We start from the raw sequence: 20,456 nt of genomic DNA, 5'->3' as shown, positions 1-20,456 counted from the left end.
GAATTTTGCACCATTCCGCCTTCCATAGGAGTCGACTGTACATTCATTTCTTCTGTATTTCAATGTGGTATAAAAATAATATTTGTTGTTGTTATTGGTTATGAATAATTTGGAAGAATAGCATAAGCAAGTAGAGTATCCTTCCGGCTATTTTTCGGGAAACATTTCACCGGAAGTTTGGATGAATGGAGTTTCGCGTAGGCTCGATTTTCGCGCTGACACGCGTGAAGCTTCCGGTTGAGTCAAATCGATACGTAATATAAGACGTCATGAAAATCACGTTATATTGTCTAAAGCTGACACAGTATTCACAAATCACTTCCTCTCAACATTTTAACTGGACTCATCCTCCTACGAGGTGAAACACGACCAAGGTTTCTCGGATATCATTTCGATACAAGCGAGGTGAGTGAGTCATTTAAAAATGTAATGTTTTCTTAGGAAATGTACCCACAACAACGAGTGTAACATTATCGCGCGCGCTGCATTTAAACGTGCTTGATCCATCTTGTTCTTCCGTTGAGCAATGCGTAGTTTTAGACTGCGAAAACTACATGGCGTAACAAGAATATAAAGGATAATGCGATTCGCCGATGAAGTAATTAGTAATCTAATTCAGAATAGAATCTATTCAGACATAGCTTATAGGCTGTTGGCATTATTTATGACTACACATAGAAGTATTGTGCAACTCAGGTATGCAAGTATGCTAGTATGATAAAACAGTGAGACTTGATTGGACCCGATGAAAATGTTCACTGACTGTTATTACCCAAGATTCACTACAAAATAATCTTTCAGGTAACCCCTGTTCTTTTTGTAATAATTTTCAGCGACAAACCCGCTGAGGCGTTTAGTAAACAGAAGCGCATGGAACACAACAACCAATTTGCGCCGCGCTGACTCGTTCATTTGCATGCTTTTGTCGAACTCCTTCCTGAACTGAATTAGAAATACCAAGTTTATTAACAGCTTTCTTATTAAACGATCTCAACAATGGTGCGGCAAAAATTCAGATAACGTAGGTGCGAAGTCTCTATTTAATAACCCCGGTGCCATTTGCGTCACAATTTTAATTTGCTGCGACACAAAGTTCAGAAGTTCACACTGCCATTACTTAATAATTATTTCCTCACATGTTTTGAAGCATACAGGAACACATTTTGCGAATAACTTTTGGGAAAAAAACCGAAAAGGAAGAAGAAGAAGAGGAAACACAATGCACGCTACTCGGAGATCACAAGATGTGTTTCACGCGATGTTTGCAGCGCGCTACGAACAATTAGAGACACTCGAACGTTTCCGGTGCGTTTAGATTGTTCCATACTGCAAAACTTTCCTTATTGTTTTTGTCACGAGATTCTGTGTAGAAATGCCACCGATTTGATCGAGTAGATATCTGTGACTGATAAGCTAAGCAGGGTTCAAGTAGGGCGCATTTGGGCTCTCGAATTTCATTGTTTTGTCAGTTTTGTTATAAGGATTTTAATAGTGGTATCATGATAAAGCTTAAATTTATATTAAATTTAACCTCTACAATCGAAACATCTTCTGCAAGGGCTCACACATGACTTGTCCAAACTGGAAATTGTCCAAAATGCTTCAACTCACAGGACAATGAAAAAAAAAAAAAAAAAAAAAAAAAAACACTTGGCAAATTCTCAACCGCAATGATAATCCAACATAAAGCCACATGGTGTTAGATCCTGCTTTTTCATCTTCTGCCAAATGATGTTGTGTTCACTTCTCTTCTCTTCTGGAACGCAACCAAGTATTATATTTTTGATTTTATTATCCTGGGTCGCGATGTTGAAAGGATTCAAAGTTTGTAATTTTTGGAATGAAAACATTTTCTTTTTAGATTCGTTTATAAAGTAAATGAACCAGGTCACATGATGTTGTTTTTAAACACGATGAAGGCATGTGATTGTTGACGTCGAAAGTAAAAGTTATGGAGAAAAGTTGTTTGTTACACCTTGCACTCGAAAGTAAAAGTTACGGAGAAAAGTTGTTTGTTACACCTTGCGTTGTAACTGGATCGCGATAGAAACCGAAAGCTAACACAGGCCAGAGCTGACGTAGCCTGTGAACAGGCTCCCGTAGCCGCGAAGGAAATGGCGGCCAGCTCCCCTCTCGGCACAGTTTCCCCCCGACGTTTTCTTTCGTCCTATCCCCTACCGTAACCTGTTCACAGGCTAGAGCTGACGGGCGTGCAACTACGAAAGGGTGTATACAGTAGTTGGGGTTGTAGAAACTCTGTTATTTCTTAGCAGTTCTTAGCTAGCGGTGAAAATAATTTCACTTTTAGTTGTCAGTTGAAAACGCGGATTTCCCAGTAGGTAGCCTGAGTTTAAATTCTGGCCAATTTTAAGGAAAGAATTTAAATTTAAAATCCCTTCAGAGCCTCCTACTTTGATGACTCTTGTGCGAAAACTAAGAAAAATAAAGAAGTCTCCAGTCCAAAAGGAATTGTTTGGTCTCGCAAGGTACTAAAATCTCGCCAAGATCGAGGCGGTCTTGAGGAGGTCGTGGTATCTTGTCAACTTGGCAATAAATCCCGCGAGATTGCGCCAGGATTTCGGCCGCCGAATATCCTGGCCAAGATTTTTCTTACCAAGATGTCGGTTGGGATTCTTGCCGGAACCCGGTGGTCATTTTGCAAGGGTGCAAGGTACATAAGTGTTAATGGCGTAGTTGTCAGCGTGTTGGATGAATGAACGAAAGAACGAACGAACGGACGGATGATAGAACGAACAAACGAAAGAGCGCACGAATGGACGAACGAATGAATGAGGTTGGAGGTAACCCTTTGGTGAACTAGCATCCGATCCAGGGGATAGGGGAAGGGGGTGGGGGGAGGGGTTAAGCCAGCAGATTCGTGGGGAGGTAACTTTTCCCTAGGCATGGGCGGATTGGCTGGCGCAGTGCATGTCTGTTGTCAGTATAGTGGCTGGCAGAAACGTGTTTCATTGTAGCGCGTTCGTCTTTTGTGACTCAGTTTGGAATGAAATCGACTTGAGGTAATTCTGTCTTGATGTGACAAAATCCAAGCTCGTGCGAAAAGGGGATTGCATCTCCAATCGCCATCAGAGCTTGCATGGACCTAAACTGCACCAGTACAAACGATTTGCGTCGTCAACTCTTTTTCATAAGAAGCCTTAGATATGGAAAGAACAAACGAAGAGGAAAAAGTGACCTGTATAATATATCTATAAGGATGGTGCCCACTAATACAGAGGTATTTTTGTACAGTTTATGACTATGCAGGAAAAGCAGATCTTAGCAAGGGCTATTGAAATCCAAAAAGAAAATTGGGGATAACCTTGCATTTTCAGAGATAATTAAGCGACTAGGCTGGTTTCCGCCACTCCCTCGGTCCCCGAACAGCGGCTGGTCTGATCGAGCCTATAAAGCGACAAGAATTCTAAAAAGGTTCAAAATATCTCAGAATGTATTGACATTGTTTTTCCAAATTGAAGCTTTAATAGTAATCTATGAAAACTGTGTGTCTTGTTAGAGCATCGTTTAGCGTCTAACCGGTGATTCTTCTCAGGTGCACGCAGTTAGTGGGACAACACTCAGTTGGTAGTTCAATAGTTCTTTACTTCAGGTGGACTTCAAATCTATTCTCCAAATCTATGTCTTCAAATCGATTCACATAATTCTCCACCGAAGAACTTCTGGCGTTGCTTTTATGTTGGTTGGAGTATGATTGACAATCTTCTGTCAAACACTCGTCAACTACTAATGTAGGCTAACGTAAGCCTTTTTGATGATTGGTTAGCAACCTAATGTATGTTCCTTCCCTTTATTTAACAAGGAAAATGTACCTTTTTATTAGGATTTTCTTTAATTTCTTCGAAACGTCCAACCAAAATAAAGCAACGGCAGAAACATAAAAACTGCAATGAACAATCGTAGCGATAAAAAATTGTCATTAAGTATGGAAGTATGCTTTTAATGTTAAGTTGAAAGTAAAAAGCAGCATCAAGCGGAGTGGTTGTAAAACAACAACTTTCCAAGGAGAAAGGCGGTACTACAAGTTCACGCCTATTTCCATAAATTACAGAGTACGTGTTTACAAGTTTTAGTTTCCTAATTTAAAATACAGTGCTTAGTCATAGAACAAAAGTGTTTACACTGACAAACACCTTCAAACGAAAAGGGTTGAAGGATAATTATTATTCAAACTAGTTCGGTTAAGACTAACTTTAATTAGAAAAATATTGGCTGGTTAAAACAATTTCATGCGTAGTTGACGAAAAAGACTAGTATCCCGGGATACAGTCCAAAACAGAACACCACTCGTACCAAATTTATACCAGGAGAAAACAACGTTTGATCAGCGATAGATCAAAACTATACTAAAACATAAATGGGAAGGTAAACCATTAAACTTTTTAATATTTTTATCCCATTGATTAGAATGTTCACCATAAATAAAACACTTATTGCATCGCTTCCCAACACCAACGATAAATAAACCCAAGAAAACCAAAGGCGAAACAACTGAACACAAGCGTGGGTCTTCACAATGTTCGTATTTTTATTGTTCAACAGGTTACCCTCAATTTTCTCTTTGGATTTCACTAGTCCTTGCTAAGATCTCTTACAGAGTCAAAAACCGAGCAAAAATACCTTTGAATAAGCGCAGTGCTTAAGAAATCAGTTCTTGGGTCATTCTGGGATGCGCAGAACTATGCGTAGTAGCAGAAGGAGCACCTTTTTTAATTGCCATTTCTGAACTCACAATATGACCAGCTCCCAGTTGGCTTGATCATAGTTAATCTAGGGACTAGTTAGGAAACCTTACCATGAAAACAATAGTGCTGCAGTTTATGTTGGAAGGGCCGCGCCCCTGCACAATCCTTTGTTTTAACATTCACACTACAGTTGAATATCTTAACAAAAAACGTTTCTATTGGTCAGCTGCTCCAACACATTTCAAATTATATTGTGGTTTGTGCAGGGTCAAGGCTAAAAAAGCAAACAAAAACATATAACAAAGAAGTTTGTCAGGTTTCATAACCATTGCCTTTAATTAGCTATGGCTTGATAACTTAAGGCTAACTTAGTTGGTAGAGCACTGTGCCGGTATCGTAGAGGTCATGGCCTGAATTTGTTTCAGGCTTTCTTTTCGTAACTGCTTTTAAAAGTTGCGTATATAACTGCAATTCATTCTTTCTTCCGCAGTTCAAATGTGTGAAATTTCATATATTCATTTTCATCAGGATCATTTCCCTACTGTTACGCGTTCCCAAGGTTACGGCGTATAAGTGTCAGTTAGTCATCAGGTTATTTTTATTATTTTTTTTATGAAAAAGTAGTTTTATGTTTTATTCTAAACAAGTAACAACGAGGTCAGTGAAGAACTTCTCGGTTTTCCTTTTCCAAGGTAAGCTCTGGTACATTTCTGGTTCACCTTTCTCGATTTAATGCTGGTTTTCTCATATTTTGGACCACGTTTAGACACCGTACTTCAATCTTTCGTGGGCTGTTCCTAATGTTGTGGTCTTCTTCTCTAGATTATCAAAACGTTTCTGTTAAAAATTGTTATGGTCTCCGAGCTGAGGTGGAGCGCTGGTAAAAGGGTTCACCTTTCTCGATTAAACACAGGTTTTTTCGCTTTTCTTTTTTAGCCCTGACGCTGCCCTTTAGTGTTCTATGAGACGTATATTTCTGTAGATTATTGAATACTTCCTTTTACATTTTTATTACTATTTGTTCTATTGAAACGCAGTGTTTATTACATGTAAAAATGCTTCAAATTGAGATATAGGCTTCGATGAAAAGAAGTGTGATGTTATGGTAATCTTCTGTAGGTTGTTTGAAAATATTCTATAAAAATTCCCTTTGAGAAGTACGCTTCGGTAGATTATTGAACGTAGATGCCCCTAAAATGCTAGCATATTCGTTAATTAATGTTTGGCAGTTTTCATTGTAAACTCTTGTGGACTATCATTAATTGCCCTTTCGGTACTGGTACGCGCTCCAGGATTAGCGTATAAGCGTCAGTCATCAATCTATGTTTAATTTTTTTTCATGAAAAATAAGCTTCATATTTTATTCAAATCGAGCAGCAACGAGGAGAAGAACATTCTCACTGTGTATCTTTTTCCAAGGTAAGCGCTTGTACATTTATGGTTCACCTTTCTCGATTTAACTCTAGTTTTCCAATTTTTTGGACCACGTTTAGACACCGTACATCAATCTTTCGTTGGCCGTGCCTAATGCTGTGGTATTCTTCTCAAGATTATTAAAACATTTGTGTTAAAAATTGTTATGGTCTCCGAAGTGGAGCGCTGGTAAAAAGTGTTTACCTTTCTCGGCTACCCACAGCTTTTTTTTGTCCAGGTCTTCAGTGTTCCTTGATCGACATACAAATCTGTAGATTATTCAAAAATTTCTTTTACATTTTTTGTTCTATTAAATTTTTTTTATAAAGGTGTCTTTAATTGAGTAGTTACGATGAAAAAGAAATGTAATATTATGGTCCTCTTCTGTAGGTTATTTAAAAAATTTCTTCTTAAAATTCTCTTTGATTAAAAGTGCTAAAATTTGACACGTACGCTTCAGTAGATTATTGAACGCAGATGCCCCTAAAATGCTAGCATTTTTGTAAATTAATATTTTGCGATTTTCACTGCATACTCTCGCGCAACAAAAGTGCGACAAAAAGCGCATCAAAAGAGTGTTAAATTAAGATCCAAATTGATCTACAGGACAAAACTTTCCCGGATAAGCGTTGCGAAATTCCTCTAGATGCTGAGCAGCTGCTGTGTGAACAAAAGGCCTGGATCGATACAGAGCAAACACAGCCGCTTAATTAAGATTCGTAAAAGGCGTCTCAAGTCCACCGCACTTTACTTTAGAGAGAGTGGCTCTCTAAAGGAACTGCAAGCTTTACTCCATTGCATTCTCGACTCCAGAGCACTTCCCTTTTGCGCGTGACTGACGGCGGGTCCCTTGGTGTATGACGTAGTCAAAACCGAGCGGCTCTGGGGCCGAGATTGTACTCCATTGTTGTCGAGTTAAAATGAGTTTGCGTCATCGGCAAGAGAGGTTAAAGGCATAAAGAGTGTCATTTGTCAGAAAGTTATCCCCGAATCAACTAGCTCTTCTATTTCAAATCTTGCTTAAAGGGGAAGTATCACGCAAATTTGCGGTCATTTCAGAAACCCAAAAATGTTTGTCTGTCAGTAGAAACAACGAAATAATTGTCAAGTTTGTTATAAATTATTACCCCTGTGCAATAAAACTGTCGATTAGTGCCTCTGGCCAGAGACAGAGTAGGCCGTTATGGATTGAAACTTGAAAAATGTTAGGCTAATGTTTTTTAAGTTCTCGCATGGAACAGATCACGAGTTGTTCCTTTCAGGAATTGAGATGATTTCTTTCCTCTTGTCATTATTTGGCAGCTCATTGAAGGTCTTATTTCATCATTTTTAACAAAAGATATCAAAAACCCCGTGAAACTTCCCCTTTAAGGAAACCATCACTTTTTCCTCTTCCTTAAATAAGTTTGCGTCATCCGCATAATTGTGTGAAGACTGTCATTTGTCAGAACTGAGTTATCCACGAATCAACTAGCTCTTTTCTTTTAAACCTTGTTTGAGGAAACCGTCACTTTTTCCTCTTCCTTAATACAATTTGGCCTAAATAATTCATCTCTAATTAATTACCTCTTTACTGCTGATACGTGCTCTCATGCAAGGTTACCGTATTTCCTGATTCTTCTGTTCAAGCATCAGAGTTAGTCATCAATCTATTTATAAACTTTTCATTAAGAAGTAGTTTTATGCTTGCTAAATAATTAGAACTTTCACAAATCGAGCAGCTACGATTGAGGAAACGAAAATCACTCTGTTGTTTTTTCTCTAAGGTAAGCGCCGATAGAAATGGATTTTTTAGACTTTTTCACTAAGACGTAGTCTTATGCTTGTTATATATTTAAAATTTCGCAAATTGAGTAGTTACAATCGAGGAAGCGAATATCACTAACCGCGTTGTTCCTTTTTCAAGGTAAGCGCTGAAACAACTGGTTCGCCTTTCTCGATTGAACGCAGGATTTACATTTTTTGGACCAGGATGTCCAACCTAGCGATGACTTGTCGTGTCCAAAACCTATTTGCGTGCACAACGTTTCTGAACAGAAATTCGGTATTTCATTTGATTTTTAGAGATCAATTCGTTTAAGCTCAGATCATTTCAAGGAACATACTTGCCAAGTTTGTACAAGGAATTACCTCCACTCACCGATTTCAAATAATGGAGTTGTAAAATGCTTATGGATCGGGTCCAATACGTTATCAAAACCTTTCGAGCCGTTTCCAATAATATCTTACCCATCTGTAGGCCAGTTATTGAAAATCTCCTTTTCTTTTAAAAGTTTTGTTTTATTAAAAAAAAATCTCATGCCTCCCTTTAATTAAAATTTTCTCAAATTGAACAGCTACTAGGACGAAAATCCGATGTTTTGTGACTCTTAATTCTGTAAGTTATGGGAAATTTTCTTTCAAAAATGTTAGTAACACATTTTCCCTTAAAAACTGCGGTTATTTCCAAGGTGAGCGTTTTGCAAATGGTTCATGTTTGGACGCTGTTAACAAAGTGTTCAAAACAGTGGCCTCGTGTTCGTGGCAGAAATGACCATGTGACCATGTTTATCCTTCATTTGCCGCTCGCTGTTTTCAGTTTCTCAGTAAAATTGAGAAGTTTTGCCTTTGTATCAAATGCCAGAATTGTTTTGTTCTATTATCATCTATGTGCTACTTTTTCAAGAAAACCAAACGCGAATCTCACGTTTACCTTTCGCCGTAAGCGCGATTATCAGTCTCTCTAACGTTATGGTACTCTACTTTAGAATAGTTATGGCTCTTTGTCGCCGCTTAATTCTGTTTGACGGAGGAGAAAGAACTAAAAACTCGTTGGCTTTTGATACTCTAAAACACTCGGAAAATATTAATATGCTACAGAATCAGCTGTATCCGAACTGCTCTTCATGTCTCGACTTCTGACGCTTGGAGGGAAAAGACTACGCTGATTAAATTTTGTTTGATTGGTAATAATGATTAAATTTTAGTGTGATTAAACCGCGGGAAAAAACTGTTATTGAATAATTATTAAGAAATCTATTTTTTGAAACGTACAGTATATTTAACAATTAGATTATAAGCTCGAGATTTCTCTCGCGTGGTAGTTGATGAGGGTGAAGCCCGAATCAGCTACCCAGTATTACGCATGGAAATCGAGAGCGAATAATCTAATTGTTTTAGTATAAATCTACCATTCGTTCAAAACTTAACAACAAGACAAGTTCGCGTTTTTATTAAATAATGATATAAATAGGTCGAATTGCATTGGCTTCTGTGTGCGCGCCTTTGCATTTCATTCAAGATTATATATTAAATAAAAAACGTTCATTCGCTCGAAACTGAAACGAGGAGCCCAGTTTTTTTTAATCGTAAAATGACAATCAAAGATATACTGAAGTAACAACAACAACAACAACAACAACAATTTATTTACAGATTCAGATTATATAGATGGCTTGTCCCGCAAATAGCCACAAAGCTAGTCGAGGCGGGACAAGACAAAAAAATTACAGTAAATTACAAACATACTGGAAAGCGGAAAACTTAACTTTACATAATAACGCAGATTTAGATAAGGCTATACATCAAAAAGTGCCCTTTGGAAGCCAAGTTCTCTAAGAAATGAGTCTGTGAATGAAATGTGAATGTTTTCAAAATTATAAAATTGCTGACTTTTAAAAGTGTAAATGAAGAATAAAATCACTCAGTCTCTAGTTTCGACTCCTTTTCTTACCGTGAAAAATCTTCACTCCATATTTCGTTGCAATTTTTGTCTTCTCTGGAATCACCTCGACAAGTAATTATCCGAAAATCCTCTTCACAGACTCTTCAAAAACGAGACGAAGCCGCCACAATTTTGTTGACAACTGCACGCTGTTAGGCTATTTACTCTACTTACTATCTACTTAATAATTAGATGATTCGCTCTCGATTTCTATCGCGTGATAGTTGATGAGGGCGAAGCCCGAATCAACTATCACGCATAGAAATCGAGAGCGAATAATTTAATTGTTTTAGTATAAATCTACTAGTTGTTCAAAACTAAACAAGTAAATTATCTATTTCCTCATCGAGGACACTTCGAAAACGCGAAGAAGCGGGCGCCATTTTGTTGAAAATCGCTCCTCACTATCTATCACAGAATAGATAGCGAGTAGCGTAGCCAATCAGAGAACGGCATTCGTGATAGAACACCAGTAGATTTATACTAAAGCAGAATAGATAGTAAGTAGCGTAGCCAATTAGAGAGCAGCATTCGTGATAGAACGCTAGTAGATTTATACTAAATCATAATGGATTGCATTCTCAACAAAAACGGTCATTTGTATCACAGAGAGCGTCAGTTACTGCATTAATTGCTTTGAAGTGAGGGTAGTGTCGAAAACGAAGACCCAAGACCCAAGACCCACGACCCAAGACATACTCAAAAACGAGGACCCACTCGAAAAAAAAAAAAAAAAGGAGAAGAAGAAGAAGAAGAAGAAAAAGATGCAAATACGTGAATTCCCCTTTCTTGTCTACGTTTGTGTCTTAATTTTCGTAACTAAAACCCTACACCAACGATTGAAAAAAAAAAAAAAGAAGAAGAAGCAGAAGCAGAAGCAGAAGCAGAAGACTGAAGAAGAAGAAGAAGAAGAAGAAGCAGCAGCAGCAGCAGCAAAAATGTGATTTCCGTTGTACGTAAGATTCGCTGCCTAGTTCTTTGATTTCTAACGGCGAGTGAGTTCCAGGATACTACTGAATGTTTTTAAATGACGTTCACGTTACCTTTGCCGTCCTCGTTTCTTAAACTCCCTACATAAAGCTGGAAATGCAATGAACAAATAAACTCAAAACACCGGTATTGTGCTAGTCACTAGCAATCGCCCAATTTAGGGATGGGATAAGCCGCATAAATGCTTACAATCTTAATTTAAAAATAAAAAATCTCAGAAATTTCTGACGTTTTATTTTGCACAAATAATGTTTGGGTCTATACAACCGTTGCTTGTTTTTGCGGGTCTTCGTTTTTGAGCGGGTCTTCGCTTTCGAGCGGGTCTTCGTTTTCGAGCCGATCTTCGTTTTCGAGCGGGTCTTCGTTTTCGAGTGGGTCTTCGTTTTCGAGCGGATCTTCCTTTTCGAGCGGGTCTTCGTTTTCGAGCTGATCTTCGTTTTCGAGCGGATCCTCGTTTTCGAGCGGATCTTCGTTTTCGAGCGGGTCTTCGGTCTTCGTTTTAGACACTACCTTGAAATGAGGTGGGTTTCAACGTCTTGTTTGATTTCTCGCTGCGTTTACACAGTGCCACACGAGTAATAACTTTTTGTTTATGTTTTTTGTGTCTTTGGAGGCGTTCATTCCTCGCTAGCTATGTACACACGGTGTGTAATGTTTGCTCTGCTTTGTGCCAAGCCATGCTTACGTTCAGTTGTGGGCGAGAGAACGCCACAAAACAATGAATTAACGAGAAGCACAAGTGGAACTTTACAAACGTTGACATTTTCGGGATTCCGATCGTTAGGCCATCAAAATCGTGAAGACGACGAACGTGATGTTTAAAATTCTGTATTCTGTATTAAATAAACAGAAAGTATGACTTTGAATTTTCTCCTTTTAGTGTTTTATCTGCAGAGACAAACCTTACCACAACTTTGTACAATGCAATAAAATGCACCAAAGGAAAATGTGCTCTGTGGTTTTGATTTGAAGGTGGCTCACAAGTTAGGATTATATCCACTACAGACTTAAAAGTTAGAACCACCAAGTCTGCTATATAGCATAATAAACACTGAGCACCACAGAAAAGTACTGCTCAGTAGCTTTCATTTGAATGGTCGCACTTTAGGATTTCATCCACAGACTCAAAAGTTAGAATCATCTTGTACAGCATAATAAACAGCACCACAGGAAAGTAATAATAAATTATAATAAATTTTAAATTAATAATAATAATAATAATAATAATAATAATAATAAATTTAAATTTATACCGCGCAGTTTCTATAAAAATATTCAACTGCGCCTTACAATAAATATTAAATTAAAAATGAAATAGAAGTTCAAAATTACAATTTTAAAATTCCATAAATAAATAAAATAATTCATCAATAATGCAAATTAATTATAATAGCTATAGTAACTAATTAAATGCCCTATTAAATAAAAAACGTTTTAAGTCGAATTTTAAAAATATCTAAACTGGAAATAGATCTTATTGTGGTAGGAAGGAGATTCCAAAGTCTAGGGGCAGCACAACTAAACGATCTATCCGCCAGGGTCTTCTTGGTTCTTATTTCGGGAAAGCTAATAAAGTTGCAGAGTCGTCGTTTCGCCTTAAATTATACCTAGACGGCGGCAAGACATATTAAATGACATAAGTAATCAGGCGCCATACCATGCAATGCCTTAAATGTAAGAAGAATTATTTTATATTCGATACGATAACAAACAGGCAGCCAATGTAACTCGCGAAGTAGAGGAGTGATGTGGCACGACTTCGGAGCTCAGTAACTTTTATTTGAATGGTCACACTTTAGGATTTCATTCCCAGACACAAAAACTAGAACCACTCTTTACAGCATAATAAGCGACACCACAGGAAAGTACTGCTCAGTAGCTTTCATTTGAATAGTCACACTTGAGGATCTCATTTCCAGACACAAAAACTAGAACCGCCCTTTACAGCATAATAAACAGCACCACAGGAGAGTACTCAGGCTCCGTAGCTTTCATTTGAATGGTCACACTTAAGGATTTCATCCCCAGACACAAAAATTAGAACCACTCTTAACAGAATAATAAACAGCACCACACTTTAGGATTTCATCCACAGACTCAAAAGTTAGAACCCTTCGGCCTTGTGTAACACAATAAACGGCACTATCAGAAAGTACTGCCCAATGGGTATAGTTTTCATTTCAATAGATTGTAAGATTTTATCCACAGACTCGAAACTGAGAACCATGTTGAATAATGCAAGCCTTAATTCCTTGAGCGATGGGGTTAAACAAATTTGCCGATTAATCCCACATTTTGCTTGTCATTATCTGAATAAAAACGTGTGCCATTGAACTTGTACTTGTCAGTTTTTTAATCTATCCAGTTATTAGAAACAAATATCTACTCAATCGAATTTGCTTAGCTGCGAAAGACCGACATGTGAGTAAGTTATGCTCGGCGCGCGGAGAAGGCCACAAAAGCTAAGAAAAACGTATACCAAGGGACAGATCTCCGTATTTTCAAGGGTTCGGGGTAATAACAAAACAGCAATTAAAAGAACTGCAAGCTTTTGTAACAGCATTACAGAAACAAGTTCCTTGTACACACAGCGAAACAGAGGAAAGACGTGCCAAACCTCTGCCACTTCCCGTTTAAAAATTAATTAATTAATTAATTTTGGTGCCCCTTATCGGGCTCAATATTCAGTGCTTTTATTAAATGTAAACTTCTTCCTCAACTATTGCGCTAAAGCCAAAAAAAGGCCATTTCGCTAATAAGAAAGCCAACATGTCAGTTCGCCTTTGTTTCTAGCCAATGAACCGTGAAAAAAATCGTCTGATTGACAGCAAAGGATAAAAGCCCTGTAAATGTAAATTGATTAAATGGAGGTGAAATTGAAATTTATACTCCTCAAGTTGCTACGACTGCAGCAGCAACGGCAGTTTACGGGCAACTTTTATCTAATCCGTTGTTTTTCCTTGATCGAAGTCCTCATTAAGGTTTGGATATAGGGACTATCTTCAGGTAAACCCCCGTTCGTATTAGCACGTCTTAGGAGATATGAAATCATATCACTCGCGGGTCAATAATAATCAATTTAGCGCGCTTTCAGTTAGGCCTCTTATCTTGATATTTCCTGCTGTTTTTAATATCTAAACGCTATTATTTCGTGATAGTTAGGTTGTCAGGTCCGTGTAAATAGCGCCGAAAAACTGCGTTATCATTAATATTACAAATATAAGAGACCGAAGAAGCTTCATCAGTCCTTTGAGATTTGTGTTTCTTCTTCGTTTCAGATGGCGCAGTCGTTGCTACTAATCATAGCGCTGATTATCCGAGCGTCATCCCTCGCACAAGCTGGTGTAAGTAATTGTACTGGTGGATGTGAATGTGAGGAGAAAGCAGACGGACTCCATGCAAAGTGCAGATTATCAGACTTGAAAGAGCTGTCGACATTTATCCAGCGACCCCTCGATGTGAAATCGCTGTAAGTAGTTCTTCGTGGTTGCGGTGCCTTTTGTGGAGATATAAATTCGATTATTTCAAAGAGCGATAGAAGCGGAACCCGCTAAGGAAAACTAAGTTGTCTACATTGCCAAGCAACCCCGGCCCCTCTAACCTTCCTCCACTAACAAAAAGCACAAACGGACAAATTAAAGTGAAGGCTCCGAGTACCCTTAACATTGGGGAATTAGGTTATGTACAAATTTCGACGAATTCTGATTTCGCTCCAATAAAAATACACCCTTGGTTACGACAACGATTCAGAGACGTTTGTGCACCAAGACACTTCTCTTTAATTTTTGTTCCATATTGAATATCTATTTTTCTCGTTTTAAAATGCGAATTAATTAAATTCATGTCTGTGAAGCCGAATCGACGGGACAAGTTAACTTGGGGATAATATGTTTCAGCATTTGATCTGAAAAGATCTCAGCTCGAATCTTTAGAGTGCTAATCATTCTCAAGTCACTTGAAAAGTGGTTAGATTTTCTAACTCCTACCGTTTGTCGTAATCATTTTTCAGAGAAGTATTGCCCAAGGATGTCCAAGCTGTTCCTAAAGGATCGTTCAGGAACTTCACCAACCTTGTGAAGTTGTGAGTAATTGCTTTTTTGATCGTAGTTACGTCAGTTCCACATGAGTTGTAAAGCAGTAAACGGGACTGTTCCGTTTTGCTAGCTTCAAGGGGAAGTGCTATAAGATTTTTGACCTCTTTTGTTAAAAATGATGAAATAAGACCTTTACTTGGCTACAAAATAATTCCACAACATCGAGAGGAAAGACATCAATACTATTCTTGAAAGAAACAACTCGTGATCTGTTCTAGAGCATTTTGGAAACAAAAATGCGAGAACATGAGAAACGTCGACCTAACGTTTTTCAAGTTTCAATCCATTTGGACCAACTCTATCTCTGGTCAGAGGCACTAATCGACAGTTTTAATGCACTGGGTGAGGTGATAATTTATAGCAAAACTAGACAATTATTCTTTTTGGTGCTGTTGACAGACAAACATTTTTGGGTTTTGAAGTAACATCAAATTCACGTGATACTTCCCCTTTAAAACGCGATAGAGAAATGCCACTTTCAAACAATTTCAAAGTGCACGCTTCCGCCGATGACTTTCCCTTATTGAAATCGTTGCCGTATATACAGGTGGTACTTTCAAAAAGACAAACAATGCAGATTAATGTTTACCTGGGTAATAAAATTGAATCGCACTTAGTTTATCACGTGATCGTGAGATTGCAAACAAAACAAGTGCAGTTCTTGACGGGAGTACATCTTATGATCCACTTCGTGCTTTTTTTATGAAGTCTAACTCGGGGCGCATGGCATTATAGCACTATTTTAGAGAAGAAAGGCGATTTAAACCAAGCTCAGCCTCATCCTTAGAATAATCCGCGTTTACCTGGGGACGAGGTTGAAGACGATTCAACTTCCCAGGATCCTGGAAACAAGGTTTTCAACTTCCTGTCCTTCCCGTGATCATTCGCGCCCCAATTTCCCACCTTTTTGCTCGCCGTCTTCTGCGCTTGCTGAAGAGGCAGGTCTGGGTGCTCAAGATCTTGCATTCTACGTTGGTTTATTCCAGGCGTTCAGTATTGGAGTTGGCGCACAGATTTAATAATTTTACCATAATTCTCCATGCCGCTTTCATTATCATAATACCAGATCAAGCTTTTTCTACACCCGTTGAGGATTCAAAAATCTTTTGCCCTCTCACGGCCACTGAGAAAATGAATACGATTTTCTTACTCAGCATAGAGTTTACAGGGTGTTTTAAGTTCTACTTTCCAGATTGTGTCACATAGTTGACTTGATTAGAATAATAAAATCAATCTTTTCTTTGAAAATTTATAGGAATCTTTCGAATGGTAGCCTTGCGGTTATCAAAGATGGAGCCTTCTCAAATCTCAACTATTTACAGTGCTTGTAAGTATGATCAAGAACAACGCTACTTTATTTGATTTCGTTTGGTTTCCAACACGTGTTGTTATGATTTGCTGGGCCCTGCGTTTCCTTAGCCGAGCGTAGCAGATATCTACTGGTTTCAAATCATTTCCTGTACAGACTTGCATTTGTTGAGCTTGCCTGAAGGTTACTTGTTTTGCTTCGAGTGGTTTATTTATTGATAAATTTCTTAAGGGAAAACAAAACTCGGTCTCTCACTCTTCAGTTATTCCCTAACACAGTGTCTTAGTTTGGGTAATATCGCAAAAGGTTTCAATAAACAATACTGCTACACCTCTCCCCCTCCCCCTCCCCTTAGTGGCTTTATGCCAAACCCATATCTCGGTTCCAATAGAGCAGAAAGGGAACTAAACCGAATTTTCACGCTAACCATACTCTCCCTTGAAACCACCGATATGAATAATAATTGTAACAAATATTATATTATAATATTATGCGTATTTCGCAGTATTTGTTGATCCAGTTTTGTTCAGCCTCGAAACCCACTTAATTACTGGTAATATTGAGCTACTTTTACGTGTTAGTTTGGAGCGGTTTTAATTGATTGACGCAAAACCAAAACCGTAATTATTGTGGCCAGTCATGGCGAACGTACGTAAACAGCGCGATGAACCAATCGGAGTTCAAAGCAAATACATAAAACCGGCGTCAAGCGCGGGAAAACGCGTGCAAGCGACGCACGATTGGTTTGGGGTTTTCTTTCTCATTGGTCAAGAAAGTAACGCGATCTTTTCTAACCAATCATAGAGCGTAATAAGAAAAAACATAGCAAACGTAGATTACTTTCGACACTCAATTGAAAACCGCTCTATTCTTGCAGAAATAATATCGATTAGTGTACGAGCTCTGACTGAAGCTCTGGCCATATTTTTCTTTTTTCTTAACTACAGAGATCTATCCGCGAATAACCTCACAAATTGGGAGGGGAACTTTACCAATGAGCTATCATCGTTAACGTATTTGGATATTTCAAGCAACCCGGAGTTAACACTTAACTTAACAGCTTTGCTAAGATTGCAAAGGCTGAAAGAGATAAGGGGAGTGACCTGGAACGAGCCATGCTCCAACTGCATCCTAGTCAGAAACTACACTTTGGAAAATGAAGAATTCAACAACGAGGACATTAATATTACTGTACCAAAACTTAAAAAAGGAGATCGTGGGTATATTGTTGGAAAAAGGGAAAATTGTCGGGTGAACAGACTCGAAGTAAGTCAAAATGTGGTCGAATTTGCCAAGCGTGGATTCTTCCCGCGATGTTTAGAAACGGATTCAGTATGTTTCGAAAGCGAGATTCGCGTCACCCCAACACATCGTTGCTGGGATCTCGATAATGAGATCCTAAACGCGGTATATGTCATTTCACCGATCGCTATGGTGCTGAATCTTACAGTTATCCTGATAACGCTAACTACTGGAGTTCTGCGGAAAAATGTCACGATGCTGTTGGCCTCCAATATGGCGGTTAGCGACTTCATTCTCAGTCTATATACAGTAATCTTGGTCACTACAAGAAAAATGGCGTATGTAGACTTTTTAGTGATCTTAAATGACCTCTGTAATGTCCTTGGGTTTATGTGGCTGACCGGTCAGATCGTGAGCATTAAAACGTCTTTACTTCTCACGATTGAACGTTTTCTGGCCATCGTCTACTGTATGAAGCCATCGATCCGAATGACTCGTCAACTCGCGGTCATCTTCGCCGTGTTAACATGGTGTTTGGCCGTGGCCGTTGGCATTTTACCTTTGGCAAAGATCTCTGTTTACACCAGCAACACGTACTGCATTCCTCTTCGCCCGATCAAGGACATACGACACCTCTATGAGATGAGTATTGCTTTGTCGCTGTGGGGTATGCTCGCGTATTTCATAACAGTACCCTTCTACGTGAAGATCTTTTTTGCGGTGAAGAAAACAAGCCAGAGAGCTGGGGTTAAGAGAGACGGACGTTTAGCGAGGAGGATTGCGACGATGGTGCTGAGTAACATGTTATTTTTCTTTTTTCCCATTGTAATCGCGTTCCTCTGGCTGACAACGAACTTAAAGGAAACAATGTCACCGCAGAGTCGAGAAATTCTCACTGGTGTGCTTCCAACACTGCTGTTTAGCTTCAATGCTTTTATTAACCCTCTGCTTTATGTCTTCAGAGCGGAGAAGTTCCAGAAGGCGATCAAGATGAGGATAAATACCATTTGCTTGAGGAAGGCCAAGTCCGGCTCTTTTACAAGTTCTATCTCGCATCAAGTTAATTCCACAAGAAAACGAAATTCCACTTTGACATCGACTCCGCCTTTGTCAGCAACGAAATTAGAGGACAACGCAATTAATCTAACACGGATCTGAACGCTTTAGTGGCCTGTTATGAGAAGAAGACTTTGTTGACAAACTTCCTCATATTGCCGAAGGCTCGGTGGAAATTATTCGACCGTGGCTTTTCCGTTTGAGAGGTATCAAAGATTCTACTCGAAAACGTCCCTTCACTGTTCACTTCTGTCAATTAGTGTGTCAGGCGAGGAGTCCATTACTAAGAGACCCTGTCTGCATGAATTCTTTGAGTCAACCCCTTCCCAAGTAGATCTATTTTTAGACATGCTTTTCCCGCGAAAAAGTATGACGTCTAACAATCCACCGTACGAAAAAAGATGGCGGCTGTACATATTACCACAATACCTTGCGCGCCTAACACAACCAATAGGCATATGGAAAGCCATATTTTTTGAGCAATTTTTCCCTGTATTAACAACATTGTGTATGCTTGGTTTGAAGTTTTTAGAACTTTTCTGTTCCTTTTTGAGCGTTTTTAGGGTTTTCGTACGCTGAGAATTGTGGGTAAATGTAGCCAGTCGCCATCTTTTTCAATATGGTGGATTTGATTGTCATTGGTCTTCTTTCATTGGGTATTTGAACTTTGGGTGTTCCAAAGGTCCCCTGGGACTCGTTCTAAAAATAAATCTCCTCGGGCAAGGGTGACACCAAGGCTTAGAGTGAGAGAAAGAGGCGGCAACCAAAGTTTTTGACACAAGTTCAATTTGTTCGCTTTTGCCGACTTCTACAAACCGGTGACAATCGTTTAAGATTAATTTATAGGCCACTGACATTAAACATGCATACATACTTTATTTGTCCCAAGTGAGAAAGAAAATTAAAAACTCTAGTATTTCCTTACTGGATTGGATTAGTCGATCAACATACTGCAAATTTTTTGAGCGAGTGCGGAGGGGGATGGGGAGGGGGATTTAGTCGAAGCTACTGAAATGTATTAGTAAGGCCTTGGTTATTTCTTGATTATGGTAACACAAAGTAACACAAGTTTTCAATGGAGGATGCAAGCTCATTATGATACGATGGTTTAAAAGTGCGGACTTCCCAAATGTTATCAAGTAATTATTTATACGTTAATTCATTTTTTCGACATGAATAAATATACAGGCCATACAGTCTGGACATGTTGTTGTTATGGTTGTGCAGTGTGCGTGTGTGTGCGACATGATTGTAAATAACGTAAAAGAAGACTTGCGCCACAGCCTTCCCATAGCCGCCTATGGTGATGCCGTGTGGGCGATGAAGTTGCCACTCTTGAGAAAAAAAAAATACACTGGAAAAACAGAAAATTAGTATTAGTTATAAAGGAATAGATATTTATAATAGTTTACCAAGTGATCTCAAACAACTTCAGTGTAAATCAACGTTTAAGCGCAGACTTAGAATTTTATTCTTACAAATTCAACATACATCGATTAAATGTTTTTATTTTCGTACGATTACTATTGTTCTTACTGAGCATGGCTAGTTATCCTGGTTAAATGCTCCGTTCCTAGACTAAATATAAATTTGTCAAATGGTATAATTTTACTCATCGCAGTAAGTAATGGCGGGGGGGTCTCCTAGATAAGCCTAGAAAGGGTTCTGAGAGTTCCTGCTAAATATTGCATTTCTACTGATATGTTATCCACGATATGTAACAATACCTGATTTTGGGCTGAAAAATAAATAAACTAGTAATAATCAAAGATTAGGGAGTACGATCGATGTCACCAGGCTCTCTCTCCTTTGCCAGGTTTGTGATGATGTCATCCGCCCCTGCAAAATCTGCGGTTGATACCAGATACGCGTCCCAAGATCCATTCATTCAATCAACGTTGCCCCATACAATCTCGACTCCAATCTGTATAAGCTAAGGAGTGCGT

The 20,456-nt window shown here is 38.7% G+C and overlaps 1 protein-coding gene across 4 annotated transcripts; it reads left to right on the top strand.

Moving 5' to 3' along the window:
- The first annotated feature begins 275 nt into the window (after nt 1–275).
- LOC146457390 (follicle-stimulating hormone receptor-like) lies at nt 276–20,281 on the top strand. Of its 4 annotated transcripts, none has more exons than XM_085091970.1 (5): nt 276–405; nt 14,088–14,278; nt 14,819–14,890; nt 16,159–16,230; nt 17,160–20,281. In XM_085091970.1, exons 2-5 carry the CDS (start codon nt 14,088–14,090, stop codon nt 18,610–18,612), a joined length of 1,788 nt encoding a protein of 595 aa, XP_084948096.1. In that variant the 5' UTR covers nt 276–405; the 3' UTR covers nt 18,613–20,281. The 4 variants fall into 4 exon arrangements, with proteins under 4 accessions (XP_084948096.1, XP_084948099.1, XP_084948098.1 ...); XM_085091973.1 differs by lacking the exon at nt 276–405 and adding an exon at nt 7,850–7,882; XM_085091972.1 differs by lacking the exon at nt 276–405 and adding an exon at nt 13,515–13,815.
- The last annotated feature ends 175 nt before the right edge of the window (nt 20,282–20,456 follow it).

Source organism: Pavona decussata, unplaced genomic scaffold (genome assembly GCF_977016875.1).
Source record: "Pavona decussata unplaced genomic scaffold, jaPavDecu1.1 SCAFFOLD_244, whole genome shotgun sequence".
In the NCBI taxonomy this organism is placed as follows: Eukaryota; Metazoa; Cnidaria; class Anthozoa; order Scleractinia; family Agariciidae; genus Pavona; species Pavona decussata.
This window is presented reverse-complemented; position numbering and strand designations above follow the sequence as displayed.